The 18229-nt window shown below is 35.0% G+C and overlaps 3 protein-coding genes across 3 annotated transcripts in view; 1 reads left to right on the forward strand and 2 right to left on the reverse strand.

Annotated features, from left to right (window-relative positions):
- The window catches only part of LOC142353110 (uncharacterized), a 576000-nt gene that overhangs the window by 141615 nt on the left and 416156 nt on the right, over nucleotides 1-18229 (forward strand). The window lies entirely within an intron of this gene.
- The window catches only part of LOC142353263 (large ribosomal subunit protein mL46-like), a 222247-nt gene that overhangs the window by 30150 nt on the left and 173868 nt on the right, over nucleotides 1-18229 (reverse strand). The gene's annotated exons all lie outside the window — the stretch shown is intronic.
- Nucleotides 1-18229, reverse strand: part of LOC142353262 (endoplasmic reticulum-Golgi intermediate compartment protein 1-like) — a 59747-nt gene that overhangs the window by 15764 nt on the left and 25754 nt on the right. Inside the window, exons 2-3 of the mRNA XM_075405493.1 lie at nucleotides 2384-2520; nucleotides 1798-1932 (exon numbers count right to left, since the gene is read on the reverse strand). Coding sequence (XP_075261608.1) covers nucleotides 1798-1932; nucleotides 2384-2403 — 155 coding nt within the window. The 5' untranslated portion in view covers nucleotides 2404-2520. The remainder of the gene's footprint in view (nucleotides 1-1797; nucleotides 1933-2383; nucleotides 2521-18229) is intronic.

The raw sequence follows: 18229 nt of genomic DNA on the forward strand, positions 1-18229 counted from the left end.
AGTCAAAGAACTTTTAAGTTGAGACTGCATTTATGAAAAAGTTTCAACTGTTTTTTCAAATTTAACGCCAAAAACGATTGAATTTTTATTGAAACGAAACTTAAGTCCCTCATGTCGCACAAAAAAACTATTTCTAGCAAACAACCAAAATACAAACAAAAAACTGACGAAAATCGGGAAAAAACTACCAAAATCGGATTAGCATAAGTACAATTTTATGAAACAAAATTACTTCGAGGTAGAAAGAGGCGTTGAGTTTAGGAATTATCAAAGAAAATTTGCCATATTAACTGATTTTTGACGGTTAAAAGACCCAAAAAGACGGTTAAAAGACCAAAAAATGAAGAAATTAATAGAAAAGCCAAAAATTAATTGAAAAATCAAGAATTATGTGCCAACTTTCAACTTGGAACGCATTTTCAGGCTCTGCAAAACAATGTGGCATCAATTTCCGAGGTTGACCTTTCAATATAGCATCGAGTAAAATTTATTTCTACAAGAAACCAAATTAAAAGCAAAAAAAATGGGCCACTTAGACGAAAAAACGGCTAAAAACGGTTATCTATATGTGCAATTCAGTCAAAAACTACTTTTCAAAGTCAAAAAGTCATTCACTAAACGCAGTGCATGATCAAAAACTTCTCGCTTAGCGAAAATCTGTTCACCAAGATAGCTTTTCTCACTTTCGCTTTTAGCTCAAAATGCCGCGTGAACAAATCTACTTCCTGTAAAAAAAAACTGAGAGAAAACCAATACTCCTCTTCGAGTCGCAAAAAACCAAGAAAAGGCCAATAATAGCCCCAGCTATCGCTGTGCGGTTATTAAAAAAAAGACAGCTCCCCAATACAACTCAAATTCTTTGAATTGTAAAAAACCAAGAGAAGGCCAATAATAGCCCCAGCTATTGCTGTGCCGCTATTAAAAAGAATTTATTTCTAGGACATGATTGAATATATACAGCTATTAGATATATTTATTATGACACAAGTGGACTTGCACGGAATCCTGCTGATTCTCTATTGCAGCAAGCCCCATATTTAACTCTAACATATTTAACATTTTCAATTTTACTACATTTCAAACATATAATTTACTAGCTCTTGGTTGTTAATAAGATAAGACTCCTTTAACTTATGGTATATATTTTTTAATTCATCACGTGTGCTTTTTTCTACGTTTCCCTGAGCTTATTAGACAGTTTAGCCGCAGAATATTTGATAGAAAATCTTCGCTTTGAGTTTTTTGGTAAATCATTTTGTTAAATTAGCGTTGTCATAGCAGCGAACGTTGAATACTTAAACTCATAAAATCACCAAATTTTTATGAGATCTGCAAAATCCACACCGTGAATGTCCACTTTATCTATCAATCACTACTATTAAGTTTAAAATTCATTAGATCAATGAAATTCGTTAGTTATCAATATCTACTGAGCCCATTTAGACATTTACTTATAACAACGTATACCTTGCGAATTTTCATTCGACTCGCTTGCTTCAATATTGCTGTCTTATTGGAATAATCTGTCTTAAATGCACAAACGATTTAGAAAACCTCACTGCTTCAAATCATAAGATTCCATGGAAGTGTTTTCTGCGTAGAAAATAACTACCTATAATTAAATTTTTACACCCTTAAATTATGATATGTATGATATTATGATATGTAATGGCTCTTATAAGGCTACACAAACTATCATTGATGTCAGGACGAGCAGTGGTTTGTTCACACACAAAATTTTACACACGGAGAAGGTGGGGGCCTTTGGATTCAATTTAGGCAGATCGACTGACTTACATCTGAGGTGTGAGAAAGGCCACTAGTTCTGATGTGAATAGGAATGCGATCAGGGCCATACTGCTGACAGAGATACAGGCTCCAATGTATGTAGGCTGAGTCAAGTCTTTCGGCACTTTCCGATAGATATCAAACCTAAATATCAAAGTTGCTTCAACGCAGTGACACTTAACCAATTTCCGCGAGATCCATAACCTCAACGAATACTAAAATGCATTTCTGCAACGTTATGATGCTTTAAAATTACAAGGATCCACGTTATCACACGTGCTTTTCTTGAGTACCAACGCATTTTTGGCAACAAAGCCTTGGGCTTCACCGTTGCAGCTAAGATTGGTCGGTTCATGATCAACCCGCAGCTATTGCCAACTTAAGCTCGCCCTTGTGTAAATGGTTGCACGGAGATAGTGGATTGAGCTAGTAATCTATGATAATCTATGGTTCTAACTCTGTCAATTAATTTTTATTGGCAATTTCTATGGACATCGACCGCATAGGCCGAAGTTTCATTAAGAACGCTTCGGAATAAACGATGAGATAAAAATTACCAGCTCTATCTCTATTCGTGCTCCTTTTAAACACATACCTTCTGATGTCAAACTGCATTTTTGCTACTGTGACCTTGGGTACTGTTGTCGAGAATATTGTATGCACTTTGCGATGTGCCAATCGTTGTTGTTTCTGTTGTGCTCTAACCTACTGCTATCACTAACACTACACTATCTGGAACAAATGAGACAGAAATACTGGTGAGGGCAGATGCTAGGTTTGACTCTCTTAGGAGTACAATGAATGATATGGATTAATTTCTCAGCCGGAAAAGCCTATAAATCTGATTTTACGCTAAACGTAAATAAAGCATTTTTTTATATCACGCTTTTTTAACGATACAGGAGATTATACAAAAATTTTCACAAATCACATTTAATGAGTTATACAATAACATTTAAATTTTGTCATTGCTAGCCGTACTCAGTAAAACGGATCATTTATTCTCCTTTGACAATCATCAATATAGCTGGTGCTAATTTGACTAGCAGAGAGAAAAAAGTATTTCAATTTACTAAAATGTGATTTAAGCGGTATCGATTAACGAAAAAAATCAATGATATTGAGATTACAAATTCAAAAAAGAAAACCGTATAATACACATAACGAAAAGAAATTAACCTCTACAGACACCCAATGGCACCTGATAACCGAAGAAAACTTTTATTACTATCCTATTTCGATCTACAAGAAAAAATAGCGAGAAAAAACTTTCAACTTCTATATTCTATCAGATCATCTCCGGCAGATTAACAGAAGATTGCAGATTAAGAACAGTTGATAATTACAGGAAGACAGAGATAGACATGTTTCAAAGTCAATTGCTTTTAACTGCTATTGACCTTTCAAATGCATTTATCCCGCTCAGAGTGCGCGCTGACGACTGATAGAAGTGATCCTCAAACGTAAAGCAGCTCCAAATTGTTCCGACCCCACTTGTGGGGGAGGAACTATATACTCAAATGGGTTTTTTGTTCAGACAATTTTGGCCGATCGATATATTCATCGTAGAGCAATGTGAGTGGTATCATTAAAGAGCTAGTCAAGCGTAGAATTGGAATTAAAAAGATTTTTTCGAATTTCGTTTTTTTTTTCGAGCAGTTATTGAGGATTGAGGTTTTGTGTGAACACGTGATATTTGGCGTGATTGTTCACTTTTAGTAGAATTTTTCTTCAAATTAAGATATTTTTTTATTAAAATATTAATTATAAAATACATTTCAGGCCACAAAGTGAAACAATTTGGAGTTCCTATAAGACAAAAGGCGATAAAAAGAACAGTTCTAGTCTCATAGGGAAGTTTACTATAAAAAAAATTTGAATTCTATTTCAGAGCTTTTTTTAGAAAATTTTTCATATTTTTTTGTTTTCTTGGGTCACCTTGCGACTAGTCACTTTTCATTTCTAGGTTCCGTTAATGACAAACCTTATTTACAGTCAAATGAAGTCCAATGAACAAAATATTCGTTTTCAAGTAATTGCTCCCGTTTTTTTTTTTGCTTCGAATCTTGAGTTTTCGTAATTTTAAATGAAATTTTGATTTTTCTTTTTGAGATTTTACTAATTTTTGGAGTCATATGCCATTGTCTCGTTGATCAAAAGCGCCATAGGTTTTTTCGTAATAAGCATTAAGTGAACCTATCTAGAGCTTTCAGTGGATAGCTAATGGTTTTTCGAGAAATTTTTTAAACATTAACCGATCATTAACTCGTTTCCGTGAATTGTAGGTCAAGGCTCAGTAGACAAGGCCACCTTCCTTTCTACTGCAACAAAAAATAATCAGGCTAGCAATTTTATATTCTAATTTTATGTTTTATGATATCAATGCGACAAGTTTTGAAATTTTTTTTTTGGATATTTTCATATTATTGGTTCCTCTTGAAATCTTATCACATTATCCTGATATTGATATCTCCCATTGGCTTAGAAATCACGTTCACTGGATGATGGATAAGGTTTTCAGAGAAAAGCTTTTGGTTTAAATGGCTCCGACACTTTCTTCTTGCACTTTTCTACTGAATTTTTGTTTTTTGCCTATATTTGTCGTTGTTTCCATAGTCATCAGACTTATTGTGACGTCTTATTGATTACATATGCAGGACAACTATCCCTGTCCTCAAATCAAGGCATACGCTCTAAGTGAGCGTATTCAGTGACTTCTGTTGAAAGCTATTGAATTTAATGGCTGTTAAGACTAAAAAAAATTATATAAAACTTTTAAAAAATTAAACGATCTTCAACTTATTTTCGTGAACTTCAAGTCAGTCTCAGTAATGAGTTGACCCCTTTTTTTAAATCAGCCAAAATCAATCTATTTAGCGGTTTTATCTTCTGACTATTGGTGTTATGACTTCGATGCATGAGTTTTCATTGTTTTTAGTTTTCGGATTTTTTTTTTCGTAATTTTGTTCCCTTTTGGAATCTTAACACATTATCCTATTATTGATAGTTGCATTGGCTTAGAAACGAAGTTCAGTGGATCATATATAAAGGTTATAAGGAAAAACTAATGGTCTAAATGGCTTTGACACAATCTTCTCTCACTTTTCTACTTAATTTTAGGATTTTGCCGGTATTTCTTGTTGTTCTCTTTATCTATTGACTTATTGTAATGTCTTATTGATGACTTATTAATGACAAAGATCCTTGTTGTCTCATTGAGGCTTAACTTAGCGTATTTATTAGCTACCGTTGAAAGCGATTGAATTTAATGGCGTTGATACTACGGGTTTTCTCAAACAATTCGTGGATTCTACCCCGAATATCTACCCTGAATAATTGATACGCTACCGCGAGCGACAAAAAATACTCAATCTATTTATAGTCGTTGCTTTAGCACCTTTACAACTCAGTTGCTCCATCATCCGAAGAAGTTTAACATCAGAAAACTATACACTTGATCCGTACAGTGATCCGTAAAATGCAGGAAATAAAAACACATATAACAAAAATGGAGGATTTGAAATAAATACTCTGCCATAAAAAAGTTCCAAGATTTCGTAGCTCACCTCTGATCTGATATCCCCACTTCAGAGTGTCTTTGACATCGATGCCAAAATCGAAAGAAATTCAAGTACAATTTTATTTGATACCACGAAAGCTCAGTTTTGCCTCTTGCGGGAGGAATCAAATAGGGCATTAATTTTCAATATTAAAAAATTTTTTAAGTAGAGGCGTTACAAAAGCAGATTTCCAATACATTGGCCAAAATTCAGCAGACTCATAGACGAAAGGCGAATGAATCATTACAAGCAACTGTCGCAAAAAAGCCAGATATTTCTCGATTAAGGGTTGCAAGTTTATCTAATATTTATCTAAGGGTTGCAAATTCTAGCTAGTTCCGAGACAAGTATTTTTTGGTTATCATAATCAATGAACAAATTGAAGCAATTTTTGGAGCAGTTTCACTGAGGTAAATTGAAAAAATACCTAAGGGCTCCAAATGAATAAGTTATTACAGTCCACTAATCTTAAGTGGCAAAATGAAATCAATTTTGACACTTTGCAGGTGACTTTTAGGACAACGGTAGTTGAAAACCGGCGAGTTTCAGGACATTTTGGAAAGGAAATACTGGCATTTTTCTGATCAATATTTTCAAAAAGTTAATCAATCATTCATCATACGTTTTTGACCAGCAAAAATAATAACGTCTCACCAATTTAGGAATTACAAAATATGAGTGCAAAACTACATGGAATTCATATATGACATTTTTCAAAAAGAACCAGCCGCGTGGTGAAATATTAATTTCGATTAAAAACCTGCGATTTTATCGAGTTGAGCCCTCCAACTTAAGAAGATATAAAAATAAGTTTCGGATTCTCAAACTGATGTCAGAAGATCAAACTTTACTCAAAATATTTATTCTTATAAGGTTGTTTAGTCAAATATACATTTTACTCCTTTTCAAATATTAACCACATTTTCTGTTCTTGTCTCGAATTCCGTCGATTCTTTGAAGAATTTTTGAAAATCAACCAGATGGCATAAATTCGATGGATCAATCAAGAATACACAAATGCCAACCAGAGTTTTAGGAAATCCACATTTTTCATCACAAAATTTCTCCGTCAATTTATTGTACCGATATGTCTTCTACGCAGTTTCAATTCAATAAAAGTCCTAGCTGACACAATATGTAATATTATAGAATTAAAAAAGCCAACAAACGAGTCTGATCAAAATTCTGGCAATTTTTGTCGTTATATTCAGTAAAACCTTTGGCGGTTGTGTTTTCTTTAAAATATTGCAAATTACAACAAATCCTTACCTTTGAAACAAACTCAGCTCTGTTAAAAAAAATGTAACCAGACAAAGATTTCCATGTTTTGTTTGAGAATTTAAGGAACAAAAAACATCAAACACAGTTTTTGGTATCAACTTTTTTCTTATTTCACAACCTCGGAAAAAGGCAGAACTTCAGCCGGACCCCAAATTTCCTTAAAACCGGAAGAGCACAAAATAAATACCAAATAAGATTGAAAACCCAAAAAAACATATAGCCGGCAGATTGCCGGAATAGCTGCGAACGAAATAGACTTGCGTGCCGTATATTAGAGACAGAAAGATATATGCAATTTGAAAAATTATCGACGCCGCTCAAAAATCTGTTCAACAAAAAATGATAAAGCTTTAAAATTCATTCCAGAGGCCTTTTTATTAGGGTCCTTTGTTACACATATGAGTTCCTTTGACCTTAAAATAATCAAACTAAATTTAAACTTCATTTTTAAATTGCAAAATTCATTTTATTGAGTGAGTAAGAAATGACGTCAGGCACACAATTGCCCTTAGTGTGAAAAAGAACTCATTCAGAAAATTTAATTTTTCCAGCTTTGGTGTGTGAACAAATGTAAAACGAAAAAAGAGCCTCAGACGACGAAACAAAAAACATAGCAGGAAAAGTCCTGACCTACAATTCAGAAAATTTTTTTGACTAAACAAAATACTAGATCATAGAATGGACTAAGAAAGGATTGGGAAAACCAATTATCTGATCCTAAAATTAGGAAAAACAGTAAAAACAGAAGACAAATAATTGCCGCGCGTGAACAAAAAGATCACCATCTACCAAGCGAATTTTTGCTTGAATGCCGTTTTCTCATTTTATTTCAAGATTCGTCTGGAAAAAATCACGCGCAAACACTCGCTTTCTCGTTACACTTCCTGTGTCGGCGTGACCAAAATCACCGCTTCAATTTGACTTCAATAATCATAAAAATGTGTGAACAGACCCTAAACAAAGCGCCTCAAAAAATTTAAATTCTTTGAATTGTAGAACGCAGCCGGAAAAAATCCGAAAACGACTCGAAATAGAAAAGTGACTATCATAATTGATCTAATTCATTCTACATAATTATAAACTGATACACAACCCGAGAGAATTTAACTTTAGTGGCAACTCTAGAAGAAAACTATTGGTAAAGTAACCACTCAACAACTCGGCAAATGCTATACGAAATTGAAGAACAATACAAAAAAGGATAGAAAGGCTTATAATAGGCAAATTGGTAAAAATTGATGAAGATTAAAACTAAATGTGAAACATTTGCTTCAGATGGTAAATGTTTTCAAGCACACTACTATTTGTTTATATAATTGTGAGAAACACCTTTGAAATATTGGAATCAAAACTAAAACATAACCGACTAACGACGGGAGAATTGCTCTCAAACGACCGACGAGCGATTGGCTTTGTCTGTAGTAGCCAGCCACGGTTTAGAGAGACTGGCATTAGATAAATTGAAGGGGAGCAAAGTGAGCGCAGCGGGGGTGCACCGCAGCGGGGGTTCGATGGATTGGGGGGGACTGATGTGGGGGCGATGGGTGGGGTGTAGGATCAATTTCTAAGAACCGCCCTTCACACCATAAGTCTCTAAATCAGTTTATGTTAATCGCATACCTGAAGACTAGTGGGCTAAACGGCTCTAAGAAAACTTAGGGCGCTACCTCTTTATCCCGCTTCTGATGACGAAAGTCAAATGGGTCAGACGAAAAATCGGCCAAGCGAAAAATTGCATAAGAGAAAAACAGGATTATATTTGCTACAAATTGCTTTTAAGAGCAACTAACAATGATTTCCAAAAAACTGCTTGTTAAGTCACGTTTGATAAACAACTTTCTACTATAACTCATTGTTAATGAGGATCAGAGATGATGACATTGCGCCACAGAGCGTCAGACGACAAAAACAAAAAACAGCAGGACAAGTCCTGACCTTCAATATAAGATATTTTTACTGACTAAACAAAAGACTAGACCTAGAATGGACTATGAGTGGATTGGGAAAACCAAGTAAATTCAAAAAACAAAAACTCTGATAAAAATCAGAAAAACAGAAAACGAATTGCCGCACGTGAACAAAAAGACCACAATCCACAAAGCGAATGTTTGTTCGAACGCCGTTTTCTCATTTTACTTGAAGATTCGTCCGAAAAAAAATCACGCCGCAAACACTAGCTTTTTCGTTACACTTCCTGTTTCGGCTTGACCAAAATCACCGCTTCAATTTGACTTAATTAATCATAAAAATGTGTGAACAGACCTTTAAAAAAACCGCCTCAAAAAAGTTCAAATTCTTTGAATTGTAGAACATAGGAAAAATCCGAAAACGACTCAAAATAGAAAAATGACTATCATAATTGATCTAATTTATTCTACATAATTATAAACTGATACACAACCCGAGAGAATTTAGCTTTGGTGGCAACTCCAGAAAAAAACTATTGGAAAAGAACCACTTACACACATAGTTTGCAACAAAAAATTAACAATTGGCAGACAACCCAAAAACGGGGTTTATAAAGCGAAAATCGAAAAAAGTTCTCTAACGTCAGAAAAATTAGTCAAAACCCATAAACAAATCGGCAAAAATTTACTAGTACTTAGCCAATTTTCCTCATTATATACGACATCATCTTTATTTTCCTCATTATCTTCATTATTCCTCATTATCTTCATTATCCTCATTATTTTCCTCATTATCATAATGAACGACAAACAAAACTGCAAAAACAGCTAGTACAACTCAAATGCTATACGATATTGAACAAAACAAAAAGGCTAGAAAGGCTTATAATAGGCAAATTGGGAAAAATAGATGAAGATTAAATCTAAATAAGAAACATTTGCTTCAGATGGTTGAAAATGTTATCAAAAACACTACTACTAGATCATATAACTGTGGAAATACCTTTGATTGAACTATTCGAATAAAAACTAAAACATAGCCGACTAACGACGGGCGAATTGCTCTCAGACAACCGGCGAGCGGTTGGCTTTGTCAGTAGCTAGCCACGGTTTAGTTGAGACAAAATTTAGATTAACTGAAGGGGAGTAAGGTGGGCGAAGCGGGGGTGCACTCCAGCGGGGGTACAATGGATTGGGGTGACTGATGTGGGGGGCGGTGGATGGGGCGTAGAATCAATTTCTAAGAACCTCCCTTCAAACAAGTCTCCAAAATTGATTCTGGTAATCGCATACCTGAAGACTAGTGGGCTGAACGGCTAGCAAACTTAATGCAAACTGGGAGCTACCTCTTTAACCCGTTTCTGAAGACGAAAGTCAAATGGGTCAGACAAAAAAATTGGCCCGGCGAAAAATTGCATAAGAGACAAACAGGATTAATATATTTGCTACAAATTGCTTTTGAGAGCAATTAACAATGATTTCCTAAAAACTGCCTGGAAAGTTGTGTTTGATAAACAAATTTCAACTATAACTCACTGTTAATGAAGATCAGAGATGATGACATTACGCCACAGAGAGTCAGACGACCAAACAAAAAACATAGCAGGAAAAGTCCTGACCTACAATTCAGAAATTTTTTTTGACTAAACAAAATACTAGATCTTAGAATGGACTAAGAAAGGATTGGGAAAACCAATTATCTGATCCTAAAATTAGGGAAAACAGTAAAAACAGAAGACAAATAATTGCCGCACGTGAACAAAAAGATCACCATCTACCAAGCGAATTTTTGCTCGAATGCCGTTTTCTCATTTTATTTCAAGATTCGTCTGGAAAAAATCACGCGGAAACACTCGCTTTCTCGTTACACTTCCGGTGTCGGCGTGACCAAAATCACCGCTTCAATTTGACTTCAATAATCATAAAAATGTGTGAACAGACCCTAAACAAAGCGCCTCAAAAAATTTAAGTTCTTTGAATTGTAGAACGCAGCCGGAAAAAATCCGAAAACGACTCGAAATAGAAAAGTGACTATCATAAATGATCTAATTCATTCTACATAATTATAAACTGATACACAACCCGAGAGAATTTAACTTTAGTGGCAACTCTAGAAGAAAACTATTGGTAAAGTAACCACTCAACAACTCGGCAAATGCAATACGAAATTGAAGAACAATACAAAGAAGGATAGAAAGGCTTATAATAGGCAAATTGGTAAAAATCGATGAAGATTAAATCTAAATGTGAAACATTTGCTTCAGATGGTAAATGTTTTCAAGCACACTACTATTTGTTTATATAATTGTGAGAAACACCTTTGAAATATTGGAATCAAAACTAAAACATAACTGACTAACGACGGGAGAATTGCTCTCAAACGACCGACGAGCGACTGGCTTTGTCTGTAGCCAGCCACGGTTTAGAGAGACTGGCATTCGATAAATTGAAGGGGAGCAAAGTGAGCGCAGCGCGGGTGCACCGCAGCGGGGGTTCGATGGATTGGGGGGACTGATGTGGGGGCGATGGGTGGGGTGTAGGATCAATTTCTAAGAACCGCCCTTCACACCATAAGTCTCTAAATCAGTTTATGTTAATCGCATACCTGAAGACTAGTGGGCTAAACGGCTCTAAGAAAACTTAAGGCGCTACCTCTTTATCCCGCTTCTGATGACGAAAGTCAAATGGGTCAGACAAAAATCGGCCAAGCGAAAAATTGCATGAGAGAAAAACAGGATTATATTTGCTACAAATTGCTTTTAAGAGCAACTAACAATGATTTCCAAAAAACTGCTTGTTAAGTCACGTTTGATAAACAACTTTCTACTATAACTCATTGTTAATGAGGATCAGAGATGATGACATTGCGCCACAGAGCGTCAGACGACCAAACAAAAAACAGCAGGACAAGTCCTGACCTTCAATATAAGATATTTTACTGACTAAACAAAAGACTAGACCTAGAATGGACTATGAGTGGATTGGGAAAACCAATTAAATTCAAAAAAACAAAAACTCTGATAAAAATCAGAAAAACAGAAAACGAATTGCCGCACGTGAACAAAAAGACCACAATCCACAAAGCGAATGTTTGTTCGAACGCCGTTTTCTCATTTTACTTGAAGATTCGTCCGAAAAAAAATCACGCCGCAAACACTGGCTTTTTCGTTACACTTCCTGTTTCGGCTTGACCAAAATCACCGCTTCAATTTGACTTCATTAATCATAAAAATGTGTGAACAGACCTTTAAAAAAAGCGCCTCAAAAAAGTTCAAATTCTTTGAATTGTAGAACATAGGAAAAATCCGAAAACGACTCAAAATAGAAAAATGACTATCATAATTGATCTAATTTATTCTACATAATTATATACTGATACACAACCCAAGAGAATTTAGCTTTGGTGGCAACTCCAGAAAAAAACTATTGGAAAAGAACCACTTACACACATAGTTTGCAACAAAAAATTAACAATTGGCAGACAACCCAAAAACGGGGTTTATAAAGCGAAAATCGAAAAAAAGTTCTCTAACGTCAGAAAAATTAGTCAAAACCCATAAACAAATCGGCAAAAATTTGCTAGAACTTAGCCAATTTTCCTCATTATTTACAAAAGAATCAATCATAATGAACGACAAACAAAACTGCAAAAACAGCTAGTACAACTCAAATGCTATACGATATTGAACAAAACAAAAAGGCTAGAAAGGCTTATAATAGGCAAATTGGGAAAAATAGATGAAGATTAAATCTAAAAAAGAAACATTTGCTTCAGATGGTTGAAAATGTTATCAAAAACACTACTACTAGATTATATAACTGTGGAAATACCTTTGATTGAACTATTCGAATAAAAACTAAAACATAGCCGACTAACGACGGGCGAATTACTCTCAGACAACCGGCGAGCGGTTGGCTTTGTCAGTAGCTAGCCACGGTTTAGTTGAGACAAAATTTAGATTAATTGAAGGGGAGTAAGGTGGGCGAAGCGGGGGTGCACTCCAGCGGGGGTACAATGGATTGGGGGGACTGATGTGGGGGGCGGAGGATGGGGCGTAGAATCAATTTCTAAGAACCTCCCTTCACACAAGTCTCCAAAATAGATTCTGGTAATCGCATACCTGAAGACTAGTGGGCTGAACGGCTAGCAAACTTAATGCAAACTGGGAGCTACCTCTTTAACCCGTTTCTGAAGACGAAAGTCAAATGGGTCAGACAAAAAAATTGGCCCGGCGAAAAATTGCATAAGAGACAAACAGGATTAATACATTTGCTACAAATTGCTTTTGAGAGCAATTAACAATGATTTCCTAAAAACTGCCTGGTAAGTTGTGTTTGATAAACAAATTTCAACTATAACTCACTGTTAATGAAGATCAGAGATGATGACATTACGCCACAGAGAGTCAGACGACCAAACAAAAAACATAGCAGGACAAATCCTGACCTTCAATTCAAGAAATTTTTATTGACTAAACAAAAGACTAGACCAAGAATGGACTATGAATGGATTTGAAAACCAATTTAATTCAAACAAAAAATCAAAAACGTGTGAACAGACCTTAAAAAAGAGCCCCAAAACAATTTGAATTCTTTAACTTTAACTTTAGTGGCAACTCCTGAAAAAACTATTGGTGAAGGAACCACTCATACAGATAGTGTGCAACAAAAATTAACAACTGCCAGACAACCCAAAAAACGGGTTCACAAAGCGAAACTCGAAAGGGAAAGTTCTCTAAGAAAACTCTCTGCAAACGCTAACTGCAATTTCCACACCATTAATTTGAGAAAATTGTCAATTACATTTTCTGGTACATCAGTCACCTAATCAAAAAATAACGCAGAAAAGATAAACAACAATTAAAACTTAGGAAGAGCAAAAACCCGAAAATAATTACAAAGTTTGTTTAACTTACTCAAGTGAAATATGCCGTGTTTAGCTTTCACAATTCTTCCCAGCCATTATTTGGCAAAAAAATTATAATTTTTACAATAAGATCAGTCACTGACCCAAACCGTACGAAAAAAATATCAATAGACTGTTGGAAACTGCTAAAAACAAAAAACTAAAAAAGTTATGTAAATTATGCATGTATAATTAAAAACATTTTTACTATAACTCATTGCTAATGAGGATCAAAGATGATGACATTACGCCACAGAGAGTCAGACGACCAAACAAAAAACAGCAGGACAAGTCCTGACCTTCAATATAAGATATTTTTACTGACTAAACAAAAGACTAGACCTAGAATGGACTATGAGTGGATTGGGAAAACCAATTAAATTCAAAAAACAAAAACTCTGATAAAAATCAGAAAAACAGAAAACGAATTGCCGCACGTGAACAAAAAGACCACAATCCACAAAGCGCATGTTTGTTCGAACGCCGTTTTCTCATTTTACTTGAAGATTCGTCCGAAAAAAAATCACGCCGCAAACACTGGCTTTTTCGTTACACTTCCTGTTTCGGCTTGACCAAAATCACCGCTTCAATTTGACTTCATTAACCATAAAAATGTGTGAACAGACCTTTAAAAAAAGCGCCTCAAAAAAGTTTAAATTCTTTGAATTGTAGAACATAGCCGGAAAAATCCGAAAACGACTGAAAATAGAAAAATGACTATCATAATTGATCTAATTCATTCTACATAATTATAAACTAATACACAACCCTAGAGAATTTAGCTTTGGTGGCAACTCCAGAAAAAAACTATTGGAAAAGAACCACTTACACACATAGTTTGCAACAAAAAATTAACAATTGGCAGACAACCCAAAAACGGGGTTTATAAAGCGAAAATCGAAAAAAAGTTCTCTAACGTCAGAAAAATTAGTCAAAACCCATTAACAAATCGGCAAAAATTTGCTAGAACTTAGCCAATTTTCCTCATTATTTACAAAAGAATCAATCATAATGAACGACAAACAAAACTGCAAAAACAGCTAGTACAACTCAAATGCTATACGATATTGAACAAAACAAAAAGGCTAGAAAGGCTTATAATAGGCAAATTGGGAAAAATAGATGAAGATTAAATCTAAATAAGAAACATTTGCTTCAGATGGTTGAAAATGTTATCAAAAACACTACTACTAGATTATATAACTGTGGAAATACCTTTGATTGAACTATTCGAATAAAAACTAAAACATAGCCGACTAACGACGGGCGAATTGCTCTCAGACAACCGGCGAGCGGTTGGCTTTGTCAGTAGCTAGCCACGGTTTAGTTGAGACAAAATTTAGATTAATTGAAGGGGAGTAAGGTGGGCGAAGCGGGGGTGCACTCCAGCGGGGGTACAATGGATTGGGGGGACTGATGTGGGCGGCGGAGGATGGGGCGTAGAATCAATTTCTATGAACCTCCCTTCACACAAGTCTCCAAAATAGATTCTGGTAATCGCATACCTGAAGACTAGTGGGCTGAACGGCTAGCAAACTTAATGCAAACTGGGAGCTACCTCTTTAACCCGTTTCTGAAGACGAAAGTCAAATGGGTCAGACAAAAAAATTGGCCCGGCGAAAAATTGCATAAGAGACAAACAGGATTAATACATTTGCTACAAATTGCTTTTGAGAGCAATTAACAATGATTTCCTAAAAACTGCCTGGTAAGTTGTGTTTGATAAACAAATTTCAACTATAACTCACTGTTAATGAAGATCAGAGATGATGACATTACGCCACAGAGAGTCAGACGACCAAACAAAAAACATAGCAGGACAAATCCTGACCTTCAATTCAAGAAATTTTTATTGACTAAACAAAAGACTAGACCAAGAATGGACTATGAATGGATTTGAAAACCAATTTAATTCAAACAAAAAATCAAAAACGTGTGAACAGACCTTAAAAAAGAGCCCCAAAACAATTTGAATTCTTTAACTTTAACTTTAGTGGCAACTCCTGAAAAAACTATTGGTGAAGGAACCACTCATACAGATAGTGTGCAACAAAAATTAACAACTGCCAGACAACCCAAAAAACGGGTTCACAAAGCGAAACTCGAAAGGGAAAGTTCTCTAAGAAAACTCTCTGCAAACGCTAACTGCAATTTCCACACCATTAATTTGAGAAAATTGTCAATTACATTTTCTGGTACATCAGTCACCTAATCAAAAAATAACGCAGAAAAGATAAACAACAATTAAACCTTAGGAAGAGCAAAAACCCGAAAATAATTACAAAGTTTGTTTAACTTACTCAAGTGAAATATGCCGTGTTTAGCTTTCACAATTCTTCCCAGCCATTATTTGGCAAAAAAATTATAATTTTTACAATAAGATCAGTCACTGACCCAAACCGTACGAAAAAAATATCAATAGACTGTTGGAAACTGCTGAAAACAAAAAACTGAAAAAGTTATGTAAATTATGCATGTATAATTAAAAACATTTTTACTATAACTCATTGTTAATGAGGATCAAAGATGATGACATTACGCCACAGAGAGTCAGACGACCAAACAAAAAACAGCAGGACAAGTCCTGACCTTCAATATAAGATATTTTTACTGAATAAACAAAAGACTAGACCTAGAATGGACTATGAGTGGATTGGGAAAACCAATTAAATTCAAAAAACAAAAACTCTGATAAAAATCAGAAAAACAGAAAACGAATTGCCGCACGTGAACAAAAAGACCACAATCCACAAAGCGAATGTTTGTTCGAACGCCGTTTTCTCATTTTACTTGAAGATTCGTCCGAAAAAAAATCACGCCGCAAACACTGGCTTTTTCGTTACACTTCCTGTTTCGGCTTGACCAAAATCACCGCTTCAATTTGACTTCATTAACCATAAAAATGTGTGAACAGACCTTTAAAAAAAGCGCCTCAAAAAAGTTTAAATTCTTTGAATTGTAGAACATAGCCGGAAAAATCCGAAAACGACTGAAAATAGAAAAATGACTATCATAATTGATCTAATTCATTCTACATAATTATAAACTAATACACAACCCGAGAGAATTTAGCTTTGGTGGCAACTCCAGAAAAAAACTATTGGAAAAGAACCACTTACACACATAGTTTGCAACAAAAAATTAACAATTGGCAGACAACCCAAAAACGGGGTTTATAAAGCGAAAATCGAAAAAAAGTTCTCTAACGTCAGAAAAATTAGTCAAAACCCATAAACAAATCGGCAAAAATTTGCTAGAACTTAGCCAATTTTCCTCATTATTTACAAAAGAATCAATCATAATGAACGACAAACAAAACTGCAAAAACAGCTAGTACAACACAAATGCTATACGATATTGAACAAAACAAAAAGGCTAGAAAGGCTTATAATAGGCAAATTGGGAAAAATAGATGAGGATTAAATCTAAATAAGAAACATTTGCTTCAGACGGTTGAAAATGTTATCAAAAACACTACTACTAGATTATATAACTGTGGAAATACCTTTGATTGAACTATTCGAATAAAAACTAAAACATAGCCGACTAACGACGGGCGAATTGCTCTCAGACAACCGGCGAGCGGTTGGCTTTGTCAGTAGCTAGCCACGGTTTAGTTGAGACAAAATTTAGATTAATTGAAGGGGAGTAAGGTGGGCGAAGCGGGGGTGCACTCCAGCGGGGGTACAATGGATTGAGGGGACTGATGTGGGGGGCAAAGGATGGGGCGTAGAATCAATTTCTAAGAACCTCCCTTCACACAAGTCTCCAAAATAGATTCTGGTAATCGCATACCTGAAGACTAGTGGGCTGAACGGCTAGCAAACTTAATGCAAACTGGGAGCTACCTCTTTAACCCGTTTCTGAAGACGAAAGTCAAATGGGTCAGACAAAAAAATTGGCCCGGCGAAAAATTGCAGAAGAGACAAACAGGATTAATACATTTGCTACAAATTGCTTTTGAGAGCAATTAACAATGATTTCCTAAAAACTGCCTGGTAAGTTGTGTTTGATAAACAAATTTCAACTATAACTCAATGTTAATGAAGATCAGAGATGATGACATTACGCCACAGAGAGTCAGACGACCAAACAAAAAACATAGCAGGACAAATCCTGACCTTCAATTCAAGAAATTTTTATTGACTAAACAAAAGACTAGACCAAGAATGGACTATGAATGGATTTGAAAACCAATTTAATTCAAACAAAAAATCAAAAACGTGTGAACAGACCTTAAAAAAGAGCCCCAAAACAATTTGAATTCTTTAACTTTAACTTTAGTGGCAACTCCTGAAAAAACTATTGGTGAAGGAACCACTCATACAGATAGTGTGCAACAAAAATTAACAACTGCCAGACAACCCAAAAAACGGGTTCACAAAGCGAAACTCGAAAGGGAAAGTTCTCTAAGAAAACTCTCTGCAAACGCTAACTGCAATTTCCACACCATTAATTTGAGAAAATTGTCAATTACATTTTCTGGTACATCAGTCACCTAATCAAAAAATAACGCAGAAAAGATAAACAACAATTAAAACTTAGGAAGAGCAAAAACCCGAAAATAATTACAAAGTTTGTTTAACTTACTCAAGTGAAATATGCCGTTTAGCTTTCACAATTCTTCCCAGCCATTATTTGGCAAAAAAATTATATTTTTTACAATAAGATCAGTCACTGACCCAAACCGTACGAAAAAAATATCAATAGACTGTTGGAAACTGCTAAAAACAAAAAACTAAAAAAGTTATGTAAATTATGCATGTATAATTAAAAACATTTTTACT

The sequence above is a fragment of the Convolutriloba macropyga genome, chromosome 14 (assembly GCF_964194025.1).
Source record: "Convolutriloba macropyga chromosome 14, txConMacr16.3, whole genome shotgun sequence".
NCBI lineage: Eukaryota > Metazoa > Xenacoelomorpha > Acoela > Convolutidae > Convolutriloba > Convolutriloba macropyga.